Consider the following 19,515-nt stretch of genomic DNA (forward strand, 5'->3'; position numbering starts at 1 on the left):
AAATAATGTCACTGAAATGTGTTAAAATGAGCTGGATTTTACAATATCGCTCGGTTTCTAAGTTTCTTGTGTTAACCCAGATGTCATTCATCCAGTATAAATGAGATCTGAGTCACTAGGCTCATGTAAGGACAAGTTGAAATGGGGCAGCAGTGGTATAACAGAAAGATTACAAGAATTGCTACAAAGAAACTCGCTGGCTGTGTGATGTTGGGCAAGTTATTTAATCTCTCTGAAGCTCAATTCCCTCATATGTAAAATGCACCAAGACAATACCTACTTCACAGGGATACTGTGAGGATAAGATGAAATAATGTATGTTTGAGAGCTGCACAAACTAAAAAGTACTATGGAGATGTAAGAGCTTGTACCTATTATTACTTATACTCTACATGATCAGAATTGGATTGATTTTATCCAGAGATAACCCGAATAACACTGCATGAATTGATTTTTTAAAGGAAATATAGTTACATTTCTTGTCCTCAACCGTTTCCCTTGGAAAAGGCCTGCACCTTTTCTGACAGATTAGACATGTGTGTCAGAGCGGAGACCACTGGATGAAGGAGCCCGTTGTTCTGAATTCAAATGTGACTTACAGGCCAAATGATAACTTGGAGCCTTTTACAAAAGAATGAGGAAAACTCAATCAAACCAGGAGGAGGAGAAGGGCAGTAAGTACCACAAGTAATAGGCTTGTTCACTCTGTGAGTGGCTGGCAACGCTGCTGAAGCATGAAGCTGAACCGCAGGGGCTGGAGTTTCTCTTCACTTTTCTAAGTTTATTGCTCAAATGCCCTCCTCTGGATCACAGTGACTTGGTTCCTGTCTCTCTCAGGTCCTGACTTTCTCCCTTTACTTGAGTTCAGTGAGTCATTTAATACATATCTCCGTGTCATGGCGGTGGTTATTTCATTTACCTCTTTTTTTTTTCTTTTGGACTGACTTTTCCTTAAGCATGAATAATGCTTTTTGTTCCCTTTGTTCCTCTGGTGTGCAATAAGTAAGGCTTCACTATCTCAAGAATTACTTTGACTACAGCCACTTGAAATTACCCCAGAGTTGTTAATGAGCTGGGGGAAATACTTCAAAATGGGGATGACTGAGTCTCTTGGGAGAAGGCAAACTTTGACTAGATCCCCTGGCAGAAAAGGCCTTTCTTGTGATGCACTGGCAGTTGGTTTGGGGTTCTGTCAAATACTTAAAAGGTTAGAACTGCACATAATAAACATAATGAGAAAGTTTTAAGTTTCAATGACAGTTCTAGTGTACAATCTGTGAGAAGGATGCTGAGTGTTTTAAATTTCCATGCACATCATTTTTTTTCCCTTTCCTAGTGTGTATAGGTCAAGATTGAGCTGTGATTTTCTTAGATTATCACTCATATCAATATAAACTCTTGACGGAGTTTTTCTTGGGGCCTGATAACACCCACCAGGATGCAACTGAGTGGGTGGGATGTAGACAGGAGCTCCTGGACAAATACTTTCCAAGTTTTTTTTTTTTAATTTCTGTTTGTAATAGTCTAGAAGCTAGTGAAATATGAGGAACAGTCAGAGTGAAGGGAAGAGTTTATATTCCATGCTTGGGGGAATATTTTTCTCTTTCTTCCTTTGGTCCTTGTTGTGTCTGAAGTGAACCTGCAGCTGCCACAGCCATCTTGCTACCAACCTAAGAATGAAGCTTATGCTGAAGATGGTAGAATAGAGAAATGGAAAGGACCTGGGGCCTAGATGATGTTACTAAACCCTTAGGTCGGCCAACCCCCAAACCCAACTGCTGGACTTTCTGTTCTGAGAGATAAACATCCTTATAGTTTAATAACAATATTTAAACATGTTGAATTGTGGCATGAACAAGGCATGAACATTTTTAAGAGATCAGAAATGTTGACTTCAGTGACTTACTTATATCTAGTGCTAATGACTAAAATATGTCATTGCTGAAGATGAAGCTGAGAAGAACAATGAGCAAATTCATGTTATTACACTTCAAATAAGTAAGTTAGTGTTTTAAAATTTCTTCATCTTATGGGTTAGACTTCGGTCTCAGGTCTTTAGTGACAATTCACGCATTTGAGCTTCCCTAGAAGACAGATTTTCACAAGTCTTGCATTTCACATTGGGACATCAGACTCACCCAACTCTTTCATATGGAAACATTTTACACCATGGAATAAAACTTAAAATTTGGCTTTTGAAATTCAAGAATTTTTTTAAGGGATCAATCCAGAAGCTGAACAATAAATTTGAAAATTATACTTCTGTTTTTGTCATTAAAAGCCCCATTTATACTTTACTACGAATAATACACATCATGTGTTTGTGTGTGTGTGTGTGTGTGTGTGTGTGTGTGTATCTTCCTTTCACGGTTAAGGAAAAACATGACCACTGTTCATTAAGGAGTAGAATAAATACATATATACCTGCTGTCAAATGAGATCTCTGGAGGAATGACATGAGTACTGTCCTTGCCAATGAGGAATTTGATTCGATCATAGAAGAGTCTTGAAGTATGCTGAGAGAAGAGCGGTTGGCTTTGCTGGATGAGGTCAAGAGGATCTGGTGAGCCTTGGCAGAGAGGACTTACATAACAGTTGCTTTGTTGACAACAATCGGGGTCCACACAGTCAGTCAAACCATCTGAAAAGAAATTTTTGAAATTTAGTGTCAAGAGAAGCAACATAGTTAATAACATGCACGAATGGAGAAATATCTAGAATACAGCCAAAGGTAACGGTCCACATTTTGAGTTTAGAATCTATTAAATTCACATGTCTCTCATGAATTATCACCCATTCTGAATTTACATGGCACATCAGTGAAATTCAAACTATTTTGTTCATAAATCTTTCCTGAATCCTCCAGCAGTACTACATTGTTTAGCACTTGAAGAGAGTATTCTGTTAGTTATCACTCTTTTGAAGTTTCTTTCTTCCTCAGCAAGACCATTCCTCCAGGATTGCAACTATTTCTTATAATTTTTTTGAATTTCTCACATCATGTACATTTATGAACACATAATTAACAAATGCTTGCCAACCTGACTTTGTATTTTTTAAAAATTCTCCCAATATACTTGTCTATTCCTAATTCCCACAATAGAAGCTGGTATTCTGATGGTGACAAAGTGTCTAAAGCAGGGCAGTGATTTTCAAATGTGTAGTCAATTACCTGGGGAGTTTATTAAATTTGTATATTCTTGAGTCTCGCCTATTGAAGCAGAATTTCTTCAGAGCCCAGGATTATGCCATATTTAATTTGAGTGATTCTGAAGCATACTAAATTTTCAGAACCACTTTTTTTAGGAATCTGTAGAAGTGACTAGAGCTTACTTGTTCCTAACTGCAGTTATTTGAAGCAAATACTAAGAAATTTCCAGTATATAGTGATGAATGGCTCTCTTTCATTTCCTAGGCCTTCACCATTTACTCCAGACTCCTGAATCCATGGTTGTTCCAACAGATAAATCACATAAAAGCTTCATTCTTTGGTACAGGAATGATGTGGGACACAGGGGTTACAGGAGGAGGGCAGACTGTTGAGAACCTGATATAGTTGTTCCTCGGTATCTGAGGGTGATTGGTCCCAGGACCCCCGCGGATACCCAAATCCGAAGATGCTCAAGTCCCTTATATAAAATGGCACAGTATTTGCACATAACCTACGCATATCCTCCCGTATACTTTAAATCATCTCTAGATTACTTATAGTACCTAATACAACGTAAATACCATGTACATAGTTGTAAATACAATGTAAATGCTATGTAAATCGTTATGAGGCATGCGCCAAATTAAAGTTTTGCTTTTAGGAACTTTCTGGAATTCTTTTTTTTCCAAATATTTTTCATCCATGGTTGGCTGGGTCCAAGGATGCAGAACCTAAGGATACGAAGGGCTGACTGTAGGTGCACAAGACTGTGTTAGATGCTTGGGGAAGGAAAGAGGTAAAAAGAACACTTTCCCTGTTTTTAGGAGCTCAGAACTTAGGAGGAATAGGTGCATAAAACAGCTGACTCTTACACTAGTTAAACCTGCTATAAGTGTTATAAGAATTACGTGCAAAGAGAAGGGGTTGGAGTGATTATTTGAGCATATGGACACTTCATTCCACACCCAATAAGCATAAAAAAAAAGGTAAAGCCCTTCCATGGTCCTTAAAGCAGACCAGTAGCTCTAATTCAGATGTTTAACAAGGGTAAATATAAAGATGCTCATCTTCTTGGCTTGCAGTGGAATAGGGAGGTTCAGATGGATCACCCGCTCCTTAAGGCTGATGATGAAAGTTACTGGCACCGGTTTCACGCAGCTCTTTTGCTCGCTCTCTCTCCTTCACATGGCTGCCCCTGTTGAGCTGGAGGGGGAAGTACCACAGCTGGGGGCAATGAAAGTCAGGAACACCAAGAGAGCAGCCGTTTGGAACAGTAGCCCTAGGGCACCCTGGAAATATTCTTCCCCACATGAGGTCCTTTCAAATTCCCTGTACCATAGACACTACTTTGATTTAAAATGCAGTTTGCTGCTTCCTGGCCTACCCTGTTTGTTCAGTGTATTTTTGCCCCTGATTTTTACTTCTCTGTATATATATTTCTTTTTCACTGATGAATAACTTTTGTGTGGATTAGTTTCACTAAGAAGTTCCCTTCTGCTCCCCTTTCTCCCCTCATTCAGCAAATTACATTAACAGGTTTTCTATAGATTTTAGATGCCACTATCACCTCTCTCTCCAATGCATTGTTCTCAGCCTCCTATTAGCACATTATCTCTTTACTCTGCCAATTAAACATCTGGATGCACTGGAAAGCTGGCAAAAATATCAATCTGATTAAAACAGTTTTCTGAGGTCTGGAATTGATGCATAATATACTAAACAATGAAAAACTGCTTTTCAGATGGGCAGTCACCTTTATCTTTCAATTGGCAGCAAATGCAGTAGTAATAATCAGATTGGGCATTCACAGGTTTCGACCTGTCAACCACACAATTCTAACTTATTTTTGAAAAGAAATAGATTTTAAATAAATAGTAATGCCCAAACGATCTTCAAAACCAGATTCTAAAACTAAACACAGAGCCAATTCAAAATTGGGACTCACATTCTCATCTAGTTATGTGCTATAAATTCCAAGTTAATGTTTCATATTCACTAATTGCCTATTATACAGGGTTGACCCTCTAAGACCTCTGTTTTCTGAGAACAGCAAGACTTCTGTTGAATCTAGAAAGGCTGCAGGCAAGCAGACCAACAATGGTATGCAACCCCGAATTATATTTCATAGGTAAGCCCAGTACATGGGCAAAGATCTACTTACCAATTATCACATTGGGTAACACTCCATACAGTATGTCTAGACTGTTACAAAGAAGTGCAAATGATATCACACTGCTTGTGTGGGTTTCCTTTTTTCTTTTTCTTTCTTTCTTTTTTTTTTTTTTTTTGGCTGTTAATGGTTCTTTTATCGCCCTGAATTGGAAGCTGTGGCACCCTTGACAGCCAGGCTCAAGGTGTCAGATATGGACATATCAAACGTTAGCTTATTTTACTTTTAGGGCCTGTTCCCTTTAAAGGAATAAAAATAAAAGCTAGCAAAATAAAAGGGAGGTTAAATTGTCTTGAAGGACTAAACAGGGCATTCACTGATCCTAGCTTTGCCAGCCAGTTAGGGACTATGCCAGCTGGCTCAGTTGGGGTTGATGAAGGTCAAGGACACTGGTTTCTTCTGTACATGATCAAGTCACTCACTATTAAACTTTTACCTACTAGATGTATGCCCTTGATTGAAAGCAGGATTGGACAAGGGAATATGAACAATATAGGGAAAACCCACATTTTCCTAATCCTTAAAATGAATTTACAAATATATATCCTCTTAGGGACAGCACCCATATTATCACCTTGATAAAAACGGACAACTAGTTCCATGGCAGGCTATCCAAAAGGATTTGGCAACACGTATAGATTAGTTAATATTTGTCAGGTATGGCACTAGTTACTTCCGCATGTAGTATTTTAACTAAATCCTTGTGACAACCCTGTTAGGTAGACATTCTCATCTCCATTCTACAAATAAAGGAAGGGAAGCTGAATGTGGTTGGAAGAAATATGGGAGTCATATTAACACCCAGTGCTCTGACTACAAATCACACGTCCGACATCACCATCCAAGCAGTATGACTAGTACTACTGACCTAGGCTGTAAGACCTCCAAGTGACTGATCAGTGTAGTATTTAGAACACATGAAGTGGTTAAGGTGAAAGAATCAGACGACTTTGATTCTAATCTTGACTTTGCCACTTACAATGTACACGATCCTGGACAATCAGTGCAACTCCTGGATTCTCAGTTTCCTCATCTACTAGATAGGATGAGTAGAATTGTTGTAAGGATCACATGCTCTCATAATCCTATCAGCATAGTGCTTAGTGTTCAGTAGCTAGCACTCTCGATAAATGTTACCTCTTGCCATTAACCAAATTATAGACTGTACAGGCTACAAGGAGTCTAGGGATAGAGTCCTGGGGTAGATGCCAATGGTCTGCAGTGGCAGCTTAAAATGTTCATACTCACTTCTATTTAAGTTGCCTTATCACTGGCCAGAGGGCAGTTAACTTTTCTGTAGCATATTCAGGTCGTTAGAATGTGTTCATTTTGTGAACTCTGCTTGGTTAGGTTGTCAGATAGGTAGGAATCTATGTGGCTCTAAACAGACACTAATGCTACAGTAAATCTTTATTCATTGAATTTCACAAATTCAGAATTTGTTATCATTTGGACAGGGGCTGGACTGAAGCTTAACCTTTTCAGCATCGATAGAATAGAGCGTCTACCAAGCAAATTAATAGTGAAAAAGAAATTGAAGGGCTGATCGTTCCAGTGATTCACTTGAACAAAATCTTCTCGGGCATTTTAGAAACCTACAAACAATGGACTCATTACAAATCATTCAAAAATTTTTACTAAAGCAGGCCCTCTACTAGGCACTCCTGGTAGCTTAGTTGTTGCCATTATATGCATTGAAGGTAATATGACTGTATTTCCTTGGGAAATAGTCTCTAATTCATCTTTTTTCATTTATTCAGGCTGACTTTCACCCTACTATTTTGCTGTATTGGTAAAAAGAAAGTGGGAGAAGTTCAAGTGCACTTAGTACTGGAACTGCCCAAATCATTGTTATTTCTATAACCTATACATTTATTTTTGCTGCATCAGGAAAGTAAATTGTTTATATGCCACTAATGTTCACGTCCTCCCCACCTGCCATCAGTGGCTTCCCAAATTGCTCAGAATAAAAGCCTGTGTCCTGACCAAGACCTACTTCCTCACAGTTTGGTTCTTTACCATCTCTTTCTTACCTCTCTGACCTTACCTCCCATTACCGTATCCCACAACCCCCTTCCCCACTGTTCCTACGCCTGGAATCTTCTTTTCTCCAATGTCAGTATGGCTCACCCCTCACCTCCTTTAAGTCTTTACTCAAATGCCACCTTCTCAGTAAGGCTTCCTCTGGCCACATTATTTAAAATGCCACCTCTGTCGCACACTCCCTATCCTTTATTTATTTATTTATTTTTTGCAGTACGCAGGCCTCTCACTGTTGTGGCCTCTCCCGTTGTGGAGCACAGGCTCTGCATGCGCAGGCTCAGCGGCCATGGCTCACGGGCCCAGCCGCTCCGCGGCATGTGGGATCCTCCTGGACCGGGGCACGAACCCGCGTCCCCTGCATCGGCAGGCGGACTCTCAACCACTGCGCCACCAGGGAAGCCCTCCCTATCCTTTTTTAACCTGCTTAAAAAACAATTTCTCCATAACACTTACCATCTTCTATCAGACTACTTAAAAATTTTTTTAGTTTATTGTCTGCCTCTCAAAACTAGAATATAAGATCCATGGAACACGGATTTAGTCTTTTTTATTCATTGCTATTTCCTCAATGACTAGAATAGTGCCTGACCCCAAGTAAGCTTTCAATAACTATTTATTGAATGAATAAATGGATGTCCTAAAGGTCCTATTTTTAGGACATTTATAAATGCACCTAGAGATTAATAAGTGTTCAATGAATGCATCAAAATATGTTAAGTTACAAACAGATTCTTCATTGATACCACATCTTTATCACACACTTTATATTACTGTATTTCAAACATTCTCATTCATTTTCACCACTACAAAGTAGGAAGATGTCAAGTATTACTAGTCTTAGTCGATAAATAATGTGACAGATCCAGTTATAGAGGGGTTAACTGAATTATAGAGTTTAGATTTTCCAACTTCCACTCGTATCTGGAATCACTTGGCAGTTTAGGCTCTCATAACTAAGTGATGATCTTCTAATAAATGGGTTCCTTAGAAATGAGGGGGGTACGGTCAGAAGAGGATAATTAGGAATATGCTTTCTGCTGCCAGGTCTTTTTTCCCAGCCAAATCTTAAAAGTAAATGCAGAGAGGGGCCCTTAAACAGAGCAAATGTTACCCATTCATTGCTCCTTCTATTTCATTTTCCTATTTATTAAACCCTGCAGCATGCTGGTGACATTCAAAACATGAGGCTTATTGATCCATGAGCTTATATGTGTTCATAATTCACCCATGGCGCTGATTTCTAGATCTAGAAACACTGCATCATAAAACAGGCTTGCAAATAGCTATTGTTCTTAATGAATGGTGACTTGTTATGAAGAATGATTCCTGGAAGATCATTCTCTTTTAGGCAATTAACTTATTGATTTTACCAATGAATATGAATATAGACCACCGGAAGAGTTTATATAAGAGTTTATATAAGAGAAGCTTGGACAAACATGTGACCAACACTTAAAAGATCGGGGGAAAAAGACTGTTTTGATTAAACACTCTTTATTGTACATCTTTTTAACCTCCGTGACAATCGTTCCACAGTATCAGAAGTCACCTTCCTTCCTCTATGACTTGAGGGACTAAACTGTAATCTTTGATAGCTGAAGATCTTTAAAAATTTACAATGTTCTGTATAATCTGGCCAGTGCCTACCTTTATATTCTCATCTCCTACCAATCTCTCCCCGACTCGTATTCCAGCCACAATGACTTACCTTTCACTTTCTAGAAGAGTCTAGTATATTTCCACCTCAGGGCATTTGTACATGCTGTTTCCCTGGCCTGGAACATTCTTCCCCTGACTCATGTGAGGCCTCCCTTGCCACATAGACTTGGTTAGGTCCTGCTATACATGTTTGTAGCACTCTAAAAACTTTATAGCACTCTAAACAATTATAAATATATAGTTATTTGTGTGGTTTCTTGTTTAATACCTAAACCATAAGCTCCATGAAGGCAGAAACTTGTTTGACATTTTCTCCTCAGTGTCAAGCACAGTACTCGGCACAAAGTAGTAATGAATGAATGGAAAATTGGGTGCCCAATCTGAAATGTTTGGCTGAAAGGTAAATAAATCTTTGAGTCAAACATTTGGATCAGCGCTATCCAACAGAACTTTCTCCATTGATAGGAATGCTCTAGATGTGCACCAACACAGTAGTCACTAGCCTCATGTGACGTTGAGCACTTGAGATGTGGCTAGTGCAACGGAGAAATGGAATTTTTAATGTTATTTAAATTGTATTTAAATAGTCATATGTGGCTAGTGGCTACCATATCAGACAATGCAGATTTTGGTATCTCCAAATAGATGTCGGATGGTCTATAAACTTAGCCAAAGAATACAAAGAAGTTGGAAACTTTTATGAAGTCCAACTTATCATTTTTTTCCTATTGTGGTTTCTTTCCTAGCTTTTATGTTTAAGAAGTCCTTTCCAATCTTGAGATCTACCACCTATATTTTCTTCTAATTGTGTTTGAGTTTTCTTTTGCCTTCAACTCATTAATCAGCTGGAATGTTTTTATTTATTTTATTCTTTTGGAATAAGATATGAATTGAAAATCTAAGTTTTTTTTTTCCTTAATAGTTGTCTCAGCACCACCTATTTCATAATGTTTCTTTTCCCCACTGATTTTTGATGCTGGTTTTATAATATCCTAAATATTTGTACCGGGGTGTGTTCCTGAAGCTTTTATTCGGTTGTGCTGATCTGTCTATGCTTACATCAGTACCATTTTGTTTTAATTATCATAGTTTTAAAATATTATTTTAACATCTGATAGTTCTAGCTTGCTCTCACTATTCTTTGTTTTAGCTATTCTGATTCAGTTAATATAATGTCTAAACTTTTTTTCTCATGTCAATTCATATGTGCATGTAATGTATGGTGATTGTATTTTTCAAACCCTAAATCAGGACACATGATGAACACATGAAAATGTGGTCACCATAAGGTTAAGTCTCCTCTTCCAAGCACAAGGTTGTGTCCATGGTATGTGCTTGTTAACTAAAGGGATACATGAGGTCAAGACATTTGACAGATTTGTGATTTCTGTAGTAATTAGTTCTTAAATATACAATGTAAAAGACAGTTTTCAATTTTTTGCATGTTAAGAAAAAAATCCAAGGGTTATTTGTTCTTAGTTCTGTTTTTATTATTCAAGAAGCTCTTAGGTAGCTCCTAGACCTGTGCCACCCACATATTCAATGAGCCCAACTAGTTACTAAGAGTCACAATGCATTGAATCAGAGTGTAACTAAAGTCAAAGCTTCAGGAAGTAGCAGTAATACTAATGAGTATTCAAAGCTGATTAGAATGCAAAAAAAAAAAATCCTGCCATTCTTTAAGTATCAGCAATGATATGGAGTAATCAGGAAGCAGCTACTTGAAGCAACTGCTTGAAAGTGATTTTTTTTTTTTTTGACTGGGAAGATTTCTTAAGAATTAACATTTAAAAAATTAGGACCACTTTTTTCCCCCAAAAGGTTCAATTGGCACTTTCTGATTTAATTAAAACTCACACACATACATGCACAAACAAGTATGCAAATATTAATCATTAGGCATATACAATCATTCTGGATGGCTGGAAATGAATCCAGCCATTCTGGATAGCTGGAAAGCTGAGACCACCAAATTCTGGGCATTTAATATATTCTTAGGGATGTTACTTAAACAGTATAAAAATGGATTTATTGTCCAAAATCTTAGTCATGAGACTTTCAGAGGTTATTTAATCCATCTTTCCATCTCAAAGTAGAACTAAATATTTATTTGTCATCAGTATCATCTTAATCCTACCAAAGGAAAAAATGGTAATTGAATATCTCAAGGAGCCTCCCCCTGCTACTCCCTAAGGAGACAATCATAAAAATACACTAAACTCACATCAGCGTCTTTGATTTTTGATTCCCACATAGATACACAATTTTAAAGGAATGTTCATAGGTCAATACGCATTCAGCAACATCTTCTATACCTTTTGTATCTATATATACCACAGATATTGAAAATTGATAATCCATTATTTCATTAATATTTAATTGATCCATTCCTTAAACATTTTTGGCTCCCTTGAGGTGACCTTGAGGCCACAGAAAATGCTTGATAATTATTCAATTATTTTTATCAAGCTGTACTTTATTCAGCAGGAAACTTATTTTAGCTCAACCCTGAGTCAGAAATTATACTTGGGACTTCCCTGGTGGTACAGTGGTTAAGATTCCGCCTGCCAATGCCCGGGGCACGGGTTCGAGCCCTGGTGCAGGAAGACCCCACATGTCACGGAGCAACCAAGCCCGTGCGCCACAACTACTGAGCCTGTGCTCTAGAGCCCGCGAGCCACAACTACTGAAGCCCGCGTGCCTAGAGCCCGTGCTCCGCAACAAAGAGTAGCCCCTGTTCGCCCCAACTAGAAAAAGCCTGTGTGCAGCAACAAAGACCCAACGCAGCCAAAAACAAATAAATAGAGAAGGAAAGAAAGAAAGAAATTATACTTGCATAGGTTGTTAATGTATTTTCTGAGCATAACATTTTAATCAATATATCAATTGAGAAATCTCCATTACTGCCTCCAATCTTTTTTGGAATGAAGCAGACCACCTAGGTTTACACCCTGACTCTATCGTTTACTTTCTATATGATCTTGAGCAGTTTGTTTAACTTCTCGGTGCCTCAGTTTCCTAATTTGTAAAGTAGTGTTAATAGTAGTTTCTACCTCACGAGGATTAAGTGAAATTATTCACATAAAGGACTCAGCACAGTGCCTTGTACATAGTAAACCCTGAATACAAGTAAGCTAATATTATTAGTAATTATATTGGGCATGAAACTATGGACTCTGGGTCATACTTAACATGTAACAAGGAAACAATATAGACAGGATATAATTTAGTGCTTGATTGTATGGTGAATATGATAAACACCATGGTAGGTTGGGGTGGTGGATGTCAGAGGTATCATGGGAGACATGGCTTGAGTTGGGACTTAAACGATGAACTGAGAATGATGGGTGTAGAAGATGAGTCTTGAAAAAAACAAAAAAAGAAAATGAGTCTTGGTGGACCACAGAAGTCAAGTAAATGGTTGATTATGTACCATTTAATTGAAAATCTCACTCTGGCCTCCCTAACAAAAATTTCAAATTAGATAGGAAGTAAATAGTCTCTTCAGAAAATGGTCTGTTATCCTAAATTTAGTGTGTGTGTTTGTGTGCACGTGTGCATTGATTGCTGTAGTTTATCATCCTTTAAGTAGTGCACATGAATTATCTTGTTTAATTCTTATAACAACCCTATTAGACAGTTATTATTATTATCAGCCCCATTTTGAAGATAAGGAAATTGAAGCACAGAGATAGCAAGAAACTTTTCCCAAACCCTACAGCCAGAAGTACATAGCAGAGCTAATATTTGACCCCAGAAATTCTAACTTCAAAGCCCTGTGCTCTTAACCAGAAAGTTGCTTCTACTTAAAATTCATAAGGTCTTATAACTTTTAAAGGTAAACTGTTAGCCAGAACAATAAAAGAGGACACTTTTACACCTTATTTGGTGCTTAAACGATGATTGCTACCTTATTGTTTTAAGCCCCATTTGGATTCAAATGACAAGGTATATAATTGTCTAAGCACAAATAGAAACCTTAAGGAGTCAAATTTAACAACCTACTTCATTTTAAGTTAATATACAGAAATTAGAAATAAATTTTTTTGTCAATTTCATGTTTTCTTGAGTAGAAAGTAAGAGGAAAGTGAGGATTTGTTGTTTTAGGCTCATTCAGAGGTGATTTGGCTGTTTTGAGGCCTGACTGTACAATGTATTAGATGCCTTTGTTTGCTTGATTAAAACAGAAGTGGTTACCCTGAGGCCTTGGAGCCACATATGGCTTTCTAAAACATGTGCAGCTCTTGAATTAAATGTAAAATACTCTACTGTGAATTGTCATGATGCTGTGTCCTTTGAAAGATGTAAAGTGGTACTAAAAGGTAAAGACACAAGAGGGAGCTCTAAATAACTAAGAACAAAGAAAACTACCTCACGATGTGTATAGCAAGCTACACTAGCATCTGACAGTTTAGACAGTGGTACGCTGATTTAATTTAGTAGAATAAATGCCACAGATATGGGAGGCAGCATGGTTGTAACAATTAAGAAAACAGAAACTGAAGTCATATAGCCCTGAACTGGAACCTTGGTTCTGTTACTTTCTAGCTGTGTGATCCTGGAAAAGTCACTTACCATCCCCACTCCAAGTATTAGTTTTCCCATTTGTAAACAGGGAAAATAGTACCTATATCTGATAACATTATTGTGAGAATTAAATGAGATATAATACATGGAAAGAGTTTGGAGTATTGCCTGGTTACTGTAAATATTCAATAAATTGAGATTTACAAAATAGTATGACTTTATAAGGATTCCTAATTTTCACTCTTGGCCAGATTGGTCATCACTGTGCTAGAGGCTGGGCTATTCCTTTCTTTTATGAACATTTAATAAGTGACTCACCTCCATCATTGTCCAAGTTATCTCCACAAAGCATTTCCATGACAACATTGCAGCCTGTCCCACTCCAACCCACCTGACACACACAGTGCCAACCATTTTGATCCAGGGTACATCGCCCATTTCCAAAGCAGAGCCCCGGGCAGCCATCTGAAAAGACAGCAGAGAGTAACAAATTCAGAGACATCAGAATGGGACTGGCCAACAATGATGTATCTGCCTAGAGGGAAAAATCGAATCATATGGGCTCCATTCAGATGAGGTGTTGAATAAATGGAAGAGGAGCTTGCTTGCTTATACCACCTTCCCAGGGAACTTGTTATCCCTTACTCTGCTGTGCTTTTCCTTAGAGAGCCAATTAAACATTATTAATGCTAACCCCAATTCCCAACCTCTGATTCAGACAGGATAAAAACTATGATGGGGACAAGACATGTTTTTGTTTCTTTTCGAAAAAGGTATCTCCTCATCTCAATCAAAACTGGATGGATGATATTGTATCTAGTTATGGCCAAAAAGTTGGGAAAAGACAGCAGTTTCTATGAAGAGATACTTCTCCTAACTACTGCTACTCTGTGCTGATTTTTCCCTTGTGATATGTTGCTTCAGGACTTAGGTATGTTGGTATACAGTTCAGACCATACCATTAATTGCCCATATGGTGCCTTAGAAATGTGCTGCAGTTGCTTTACATCTATTCAGCTCTTCTCTTCAGGATTATTATTGATCTGAAAGCTAAGGATTGATTTTTTTACTTATCTGGTATCTCTCTCAGAAACTAGCATAATAGTATACCTGTAGTAAGTGCTCAACAAATGTTTATGGAATTAATGCACACCAAATTTAGACTTTCAGAATTCTAGAGAATAATTGGATAAATATAGTCAAGAGGAAATTATAATGCTTAAATGACTTCTATCCATTGATAACCCTAACCACAAACACTAACGATGGTCTCTATTTAGACTTTTCTCAGGGATGACCTACTCTTTCTACCAGTGGTTCAGAGAGAGGCTCTTCCAAAGGGCAACTCTGCATGTCCCAAGTGCTCAGTGGGCAGATGAACAGAGAGAGCAATAATGGCATATAGCTTCTGGAAATTTCCCCAGTAGCAACACAGGACCAGATCTGGATTTTACAGGAGCGAGTCCAATCAATATTCTTTCCATTTTCTGTCTTTGAAAGAAAATTCCAGAAGTATAAAAAGCAAAAGAATTTTTTTTTTAATCTGTAGAAGTAATCCAGTGTTTCTTACAAATGGTTTTCCTAGCAACTCTCAACAGACTAGAGGAAGAAAAGACTTTAAAATAAAATGAAAGATGGCTGTTAGAAAATATGAAAAGATTATATATATATTCCTCACGCACATGTATAAGATTAAGAAAGAAATTTATCTAGTTCCATTCTCATGCACATACAGTGGATAAAGAGAAATTAGGGATAATTTGAGAAGGACATTTTCAACCTTCTGAGGCTGAGGTAATGAAAGGCACCAGGAAATCTGACAGAAAAACCCTTGCAGCCTCTATCGAGTGCAGATCCCTGGTGGGGATGGATGATGAGGTACTAACAGGGGAATAATTCTTCTGCCGTTGTAAGGATACTCTACACGGACTTAAAGCTATATTGTTATGTTAGAGAAAAAGTTCAGCTGTCTACCTAACCTAGTTTATTTAATAATTACCTCTCTGTCATATAAACAGACGGACACACACACACCACTCGACATCAAGACAAAGAAAAATAATTCTTAAAACTGCTTATCAGTCTATTAAACTCTACGGCAAAAAATGAATCTTTGATATTGGGAAAGCAGATTACTTTTAAGTCTATTACGGCATGAACCTGACAATATTGCACTTAAGTAAGACTGCCAACATTAAAAACAACAACAAACAACACCCAAACCCCACCAACACTTCCTTTCCCACATGCATATTTTCGGTTTAAAATATTTTTCTGTTATAAAACTAGAGAGAACGGGCTTACCTCGGACAGCATCTAAGTAGTGAGCTAAAAAGGGGGGAAAAGAGTGATTGAATGAATTTCTGGGAGACCAAAGCTATACAACAAGTACTAATGGTTTACCATCTGTTGCCTGGGAGAACAGCAAACTGTGAATTCTGAAATGCCTGCAGCTCAAAAGCTGGTACACTGGCCTGTGTAGTTTGTGAATAATATTTTCTGTGGGAAAGATATTAATGGCTTTTCTGCAAGAAACTCTACTAGGCTTCCTAAAAAAGTGTCATATTTCATTAAAAGTATAAGAACTGCAGTTTTACATTTCAGTAATAACTCATGAAAGAGTGCTAGCTTGAACTTCTTATTAGTAATATCTTTAGAAGGGAAGTTCTGGAGTAACCACCTTTGGTAATCATGACAATATTTAAATCCTCCTATGTGAAGGCAATAAACTTACTCTAGTGCAGGAATGTAATTACTCCCATCTCACCCCTCACCACCTTTTTAATGAATCTTAAGTATTTTCCACAGTCACAGAACAAGACTGACTGTAGTTGAGTAGTAATGCAGTTTATTAAAATTATATGTTATATATATTATACGTACTATACATTACTTTGGCAGGTTCCAACCATTATAACAAAAATCACCTAAAAATGAAAGCTGTAGTACAGTCTAGAGGGGAAAAAAAGCCCATAAACAATGAATTGTGTATCCAGAGGCCCACGCTTGCTTTTGCACTGTATGAATTTTCTGTGTGCTCATAGAATGACACTGGAACATTCTGTGACCCAGTTTCCTTAGCTGAACAATGGTAATCATACTTGTCCCTCTGTATACACAGGGAATCTTTGTGGCAGATACATGTGTGTGTCAAGGGCTTTGATATTTTTCTCAGAAAAATGTATTTTATAAATGAAACTTTCATTATTATTAGTGTTTTTTGTGGTGAGAAGACCACGTGATAGATTAATTATTACATAGACTTTCTCACACTCCCAGGAAGCAGCCTGAAAATTACTGAAATTGGTGACAAGGGATGAGAAAGGGTGGACGCCTCGGTACGAACTCTCTATACTACCCAATAAACAATTCAACACAGATGTTCTATTGATGGCAGGTCAGGAGTGTCTTCCTTATACACATTAAAGACAGCCCTTAATGATATTGAATGGCCCCTGATAAAGTAGTCCCATTTAATGAAACTGCCTCTAAGTGCTTTCAACCAAAACAACCTATACTTTTCAAAAGGAAAAATGGCCAGTGAATGTTAACTTTACAACAAAAGCACTTTTCTTATTAACTAATGACACTATATTCTAATGTATCATCTTTCATTTGAGTAACTCAAAGCACTTGAAAGCAGAAAATATAAAGAATAATGAAGCAATGAGAAAGGAAAAGACACAGAAATAAGTAAGATTATCAACAAAACAGGAAACCTCCCAGTTAAGGAAACTTTCAAACTTATGGCCAGCCCTCCTACTTCTTCCCTCTTCCCATCTCAAATTCTACAAACAGCTTGGTGATTGACTTGCTAGATTGCTTTACTTCTTCAATTAATCCAATTTACTTGGTTCAAAGTATGGTGGTACTTACCGATTGTACAGTGGTCGCCCTCCCATCCAGGGCTACACTCACATTTTCCATCTTTGCATTGGCCATGCTCAGCACAATGAGAATGACAGGAGCGTTCTTCACACGTTGGTCCTACCCAACCTTCTTCGCATTGGCAAATTCCCCTTGAGCAGACTCCATGGCTACCACACTCCATGGTACAGAGCTCTGTGGGGAATTCAAAGAAGATGTATTTACATATTTTATTACAACCAGAGCCTACTCTTTCAAAAACACATTAGAATTACCAAAATCTCAGTCTATACCTGTATTTAAAATATATAAATAAAATGTCACAAAGCCCTCTAGCATTTGAGTGAATGTACAAGGAACTCTGTTAAAAAAGGTAGTTATATCTCTATGTATAAAATAAACTCTAAATCATATTGCTTTTGAGCAGTCCACAAAATGATAACAGCACTCAAGGCTTAGAAGTGAAGTCAGTGCCAAACAAATGTCAAGCGGTTTTCACTAAACATTCATTAAGATTACAGATAATGTTGTAGGGATTTTGTGATGCTACAAGAAATCACTGGGGAAAACACACAGTGCCCTAACTTCATTCGGGTTTTACAATCAGAAAGATGATAACTTTCTAATAAAATTCATAATATACAAGAGGTAAAGCTGCCAGTGACAGTAATCAACTGCTTTCTCTGATCATACTAACAATATTTGCATTTATTTTAAGGATTTAAAATGACTCTTGGTTGATTAAAACACACAGTCTTCTTATCTCAAAATGCCATTCAATATTTAGCCAATATAATCAAGGTGTACTATTAGCTCTGCCCAGTTTCTCTCTTCTGTATCCCTGACTTTTTTTGAGAAACACTGAATATTAATAAAATCATGACAGTAGAAAACCAAAACAAAGTTTGGCTAGCTTGTTTCCTCATAAAATTCCCTTGCTGGAGGAGCAGAAGGGAGGTAAAAGCCTATCGAAAGAATGCAATAGGTTTTGGGTACAATTGGCCACATATCCTTGAATGAAAAAGAGGGTGTTCTGGAAGCCAAGTTGTCTATCTTTCATAGTCTCAAATTCTGAAACTGGTTTTATATATTGATAGATATTGACATATGATGATACAAGTATTACCCTATATTACATGTAACAAAGCTCTTCATATGTAACAAAGGTTTCTACTCTATAGATAGCAGTTATTTTTCAGTAGGTGAGAATATTCTTCTGATAAAGCCATGATTATGAATTTTATTACTATCTGGATCAATATATTCACAAGTATTCTTTGAGGGTCAAGATATCATAGAAAGAGTAAACGGTTTGGAATAAGAATTCCCCTGCATAAAAGCTCCGTATCCTTAGGCAAATTACTAATATGCTTTCTTAATCTCTGCTTGTGTAACTACACAATGAAAGTAATAATATTTACACCTGACAGGGTCATTGGGCAGCTTGAGATACATTTTGGAGGTAGAACCAATATGAATTCCTTAAGAGGGGATATAGGAAATGAAGGAAAGGGAAAAATAAAAGTTTTGGCTCAAACAAATGGGTGGATAATGCTGCCACTAACAAAATGGAAAAGGATAAAGGAAGAATAAGATGGAAGATCAAACAGATTAACATTGAGATAACGTATAGATAGCCAAATGAAGATGTCAATTAAGCACTAAGATATATGAATTTAACAGGCCAGGGCTAGAGATATGAAATTGGTAACCATTAGCATATAGGTGTTATTTAGCATCTAAGTTTGAGACCAGATGATATCCCCTAAGGAATGAGCCCTGAGGTGTTCCGTGATTTAAAGATAAGGTAGAAAAAGAGGATCCATCAAAGGAGACTGGGAAGGAGAGGGCAGTGAGTGATAGGAGGAAATCTAATAGATTGCGGTATAGCTAAAGCCAAAAGAGGACACTTTTTCAAGAAGAAGGGGGTAGTCATCATAGGGACAGAGTAAAGGGCCAAAGTAGGTGATTAAACAGTTAATCCCACTAGGGGATTATAAGTAAAGAAAAAAGTATAGGAGACCCCTGTAAGTTAATGATCACTCAAGAAAGCAGGTTTGCTTAACCACAAACCCAAGCAGGCTTGCTTAGCAACAAA

At 37.5% G+C, this 19,515-nt stretch overlaps 1 protein-coding gene across 3 annotated transcripts in view; it reads right to left on the reverse strand.

The window, feature by feature from the left end:
- The window catches only part of TENM1 (teneurin transmembrane protein 1), a gene marked incomplete at both ends in the record, with an annotated part of 582,495 nt that overhangs the window by 166,838 nt on the left and 396,142 nt on the right, over nt 1-19,515 (reverse strand). For all 3 annotated transcript variants that reach the window (XM_079727499.1, XM_079727498.1, XM_079727497.1), the window contains 4 exons: nt 2,425-2,641; nt 13,869-14,015; nt 15,855-15,878; nt 17,427-17,612. In XM_079727499.1, coding sequence (XP_079583625.1) covers nt 2,425-2,641; nt 13,869-14,015; nt 15,855-15,878; nt 17,427-17,612 — 574 coding nt within the window. The remainder of the gene's footprint in view (nt 1-2,424; nt 2,642-13,868; nt 14,016-15,854; nt 15,879-17,426; nt 17,613-19,515) is intronic.

Source organism: Hyperoodon ampullatus (assembly GCF_949752795.1).
Source record: "Hyperoodon ampullatus genome assembly, chromosome: X".
NCBI lineage: Eukaryota > Metazoa > Chordata > Mammalia > Artiodactyla > Ziphiidae > Hyperoodon > Hyperoodon ampullatus.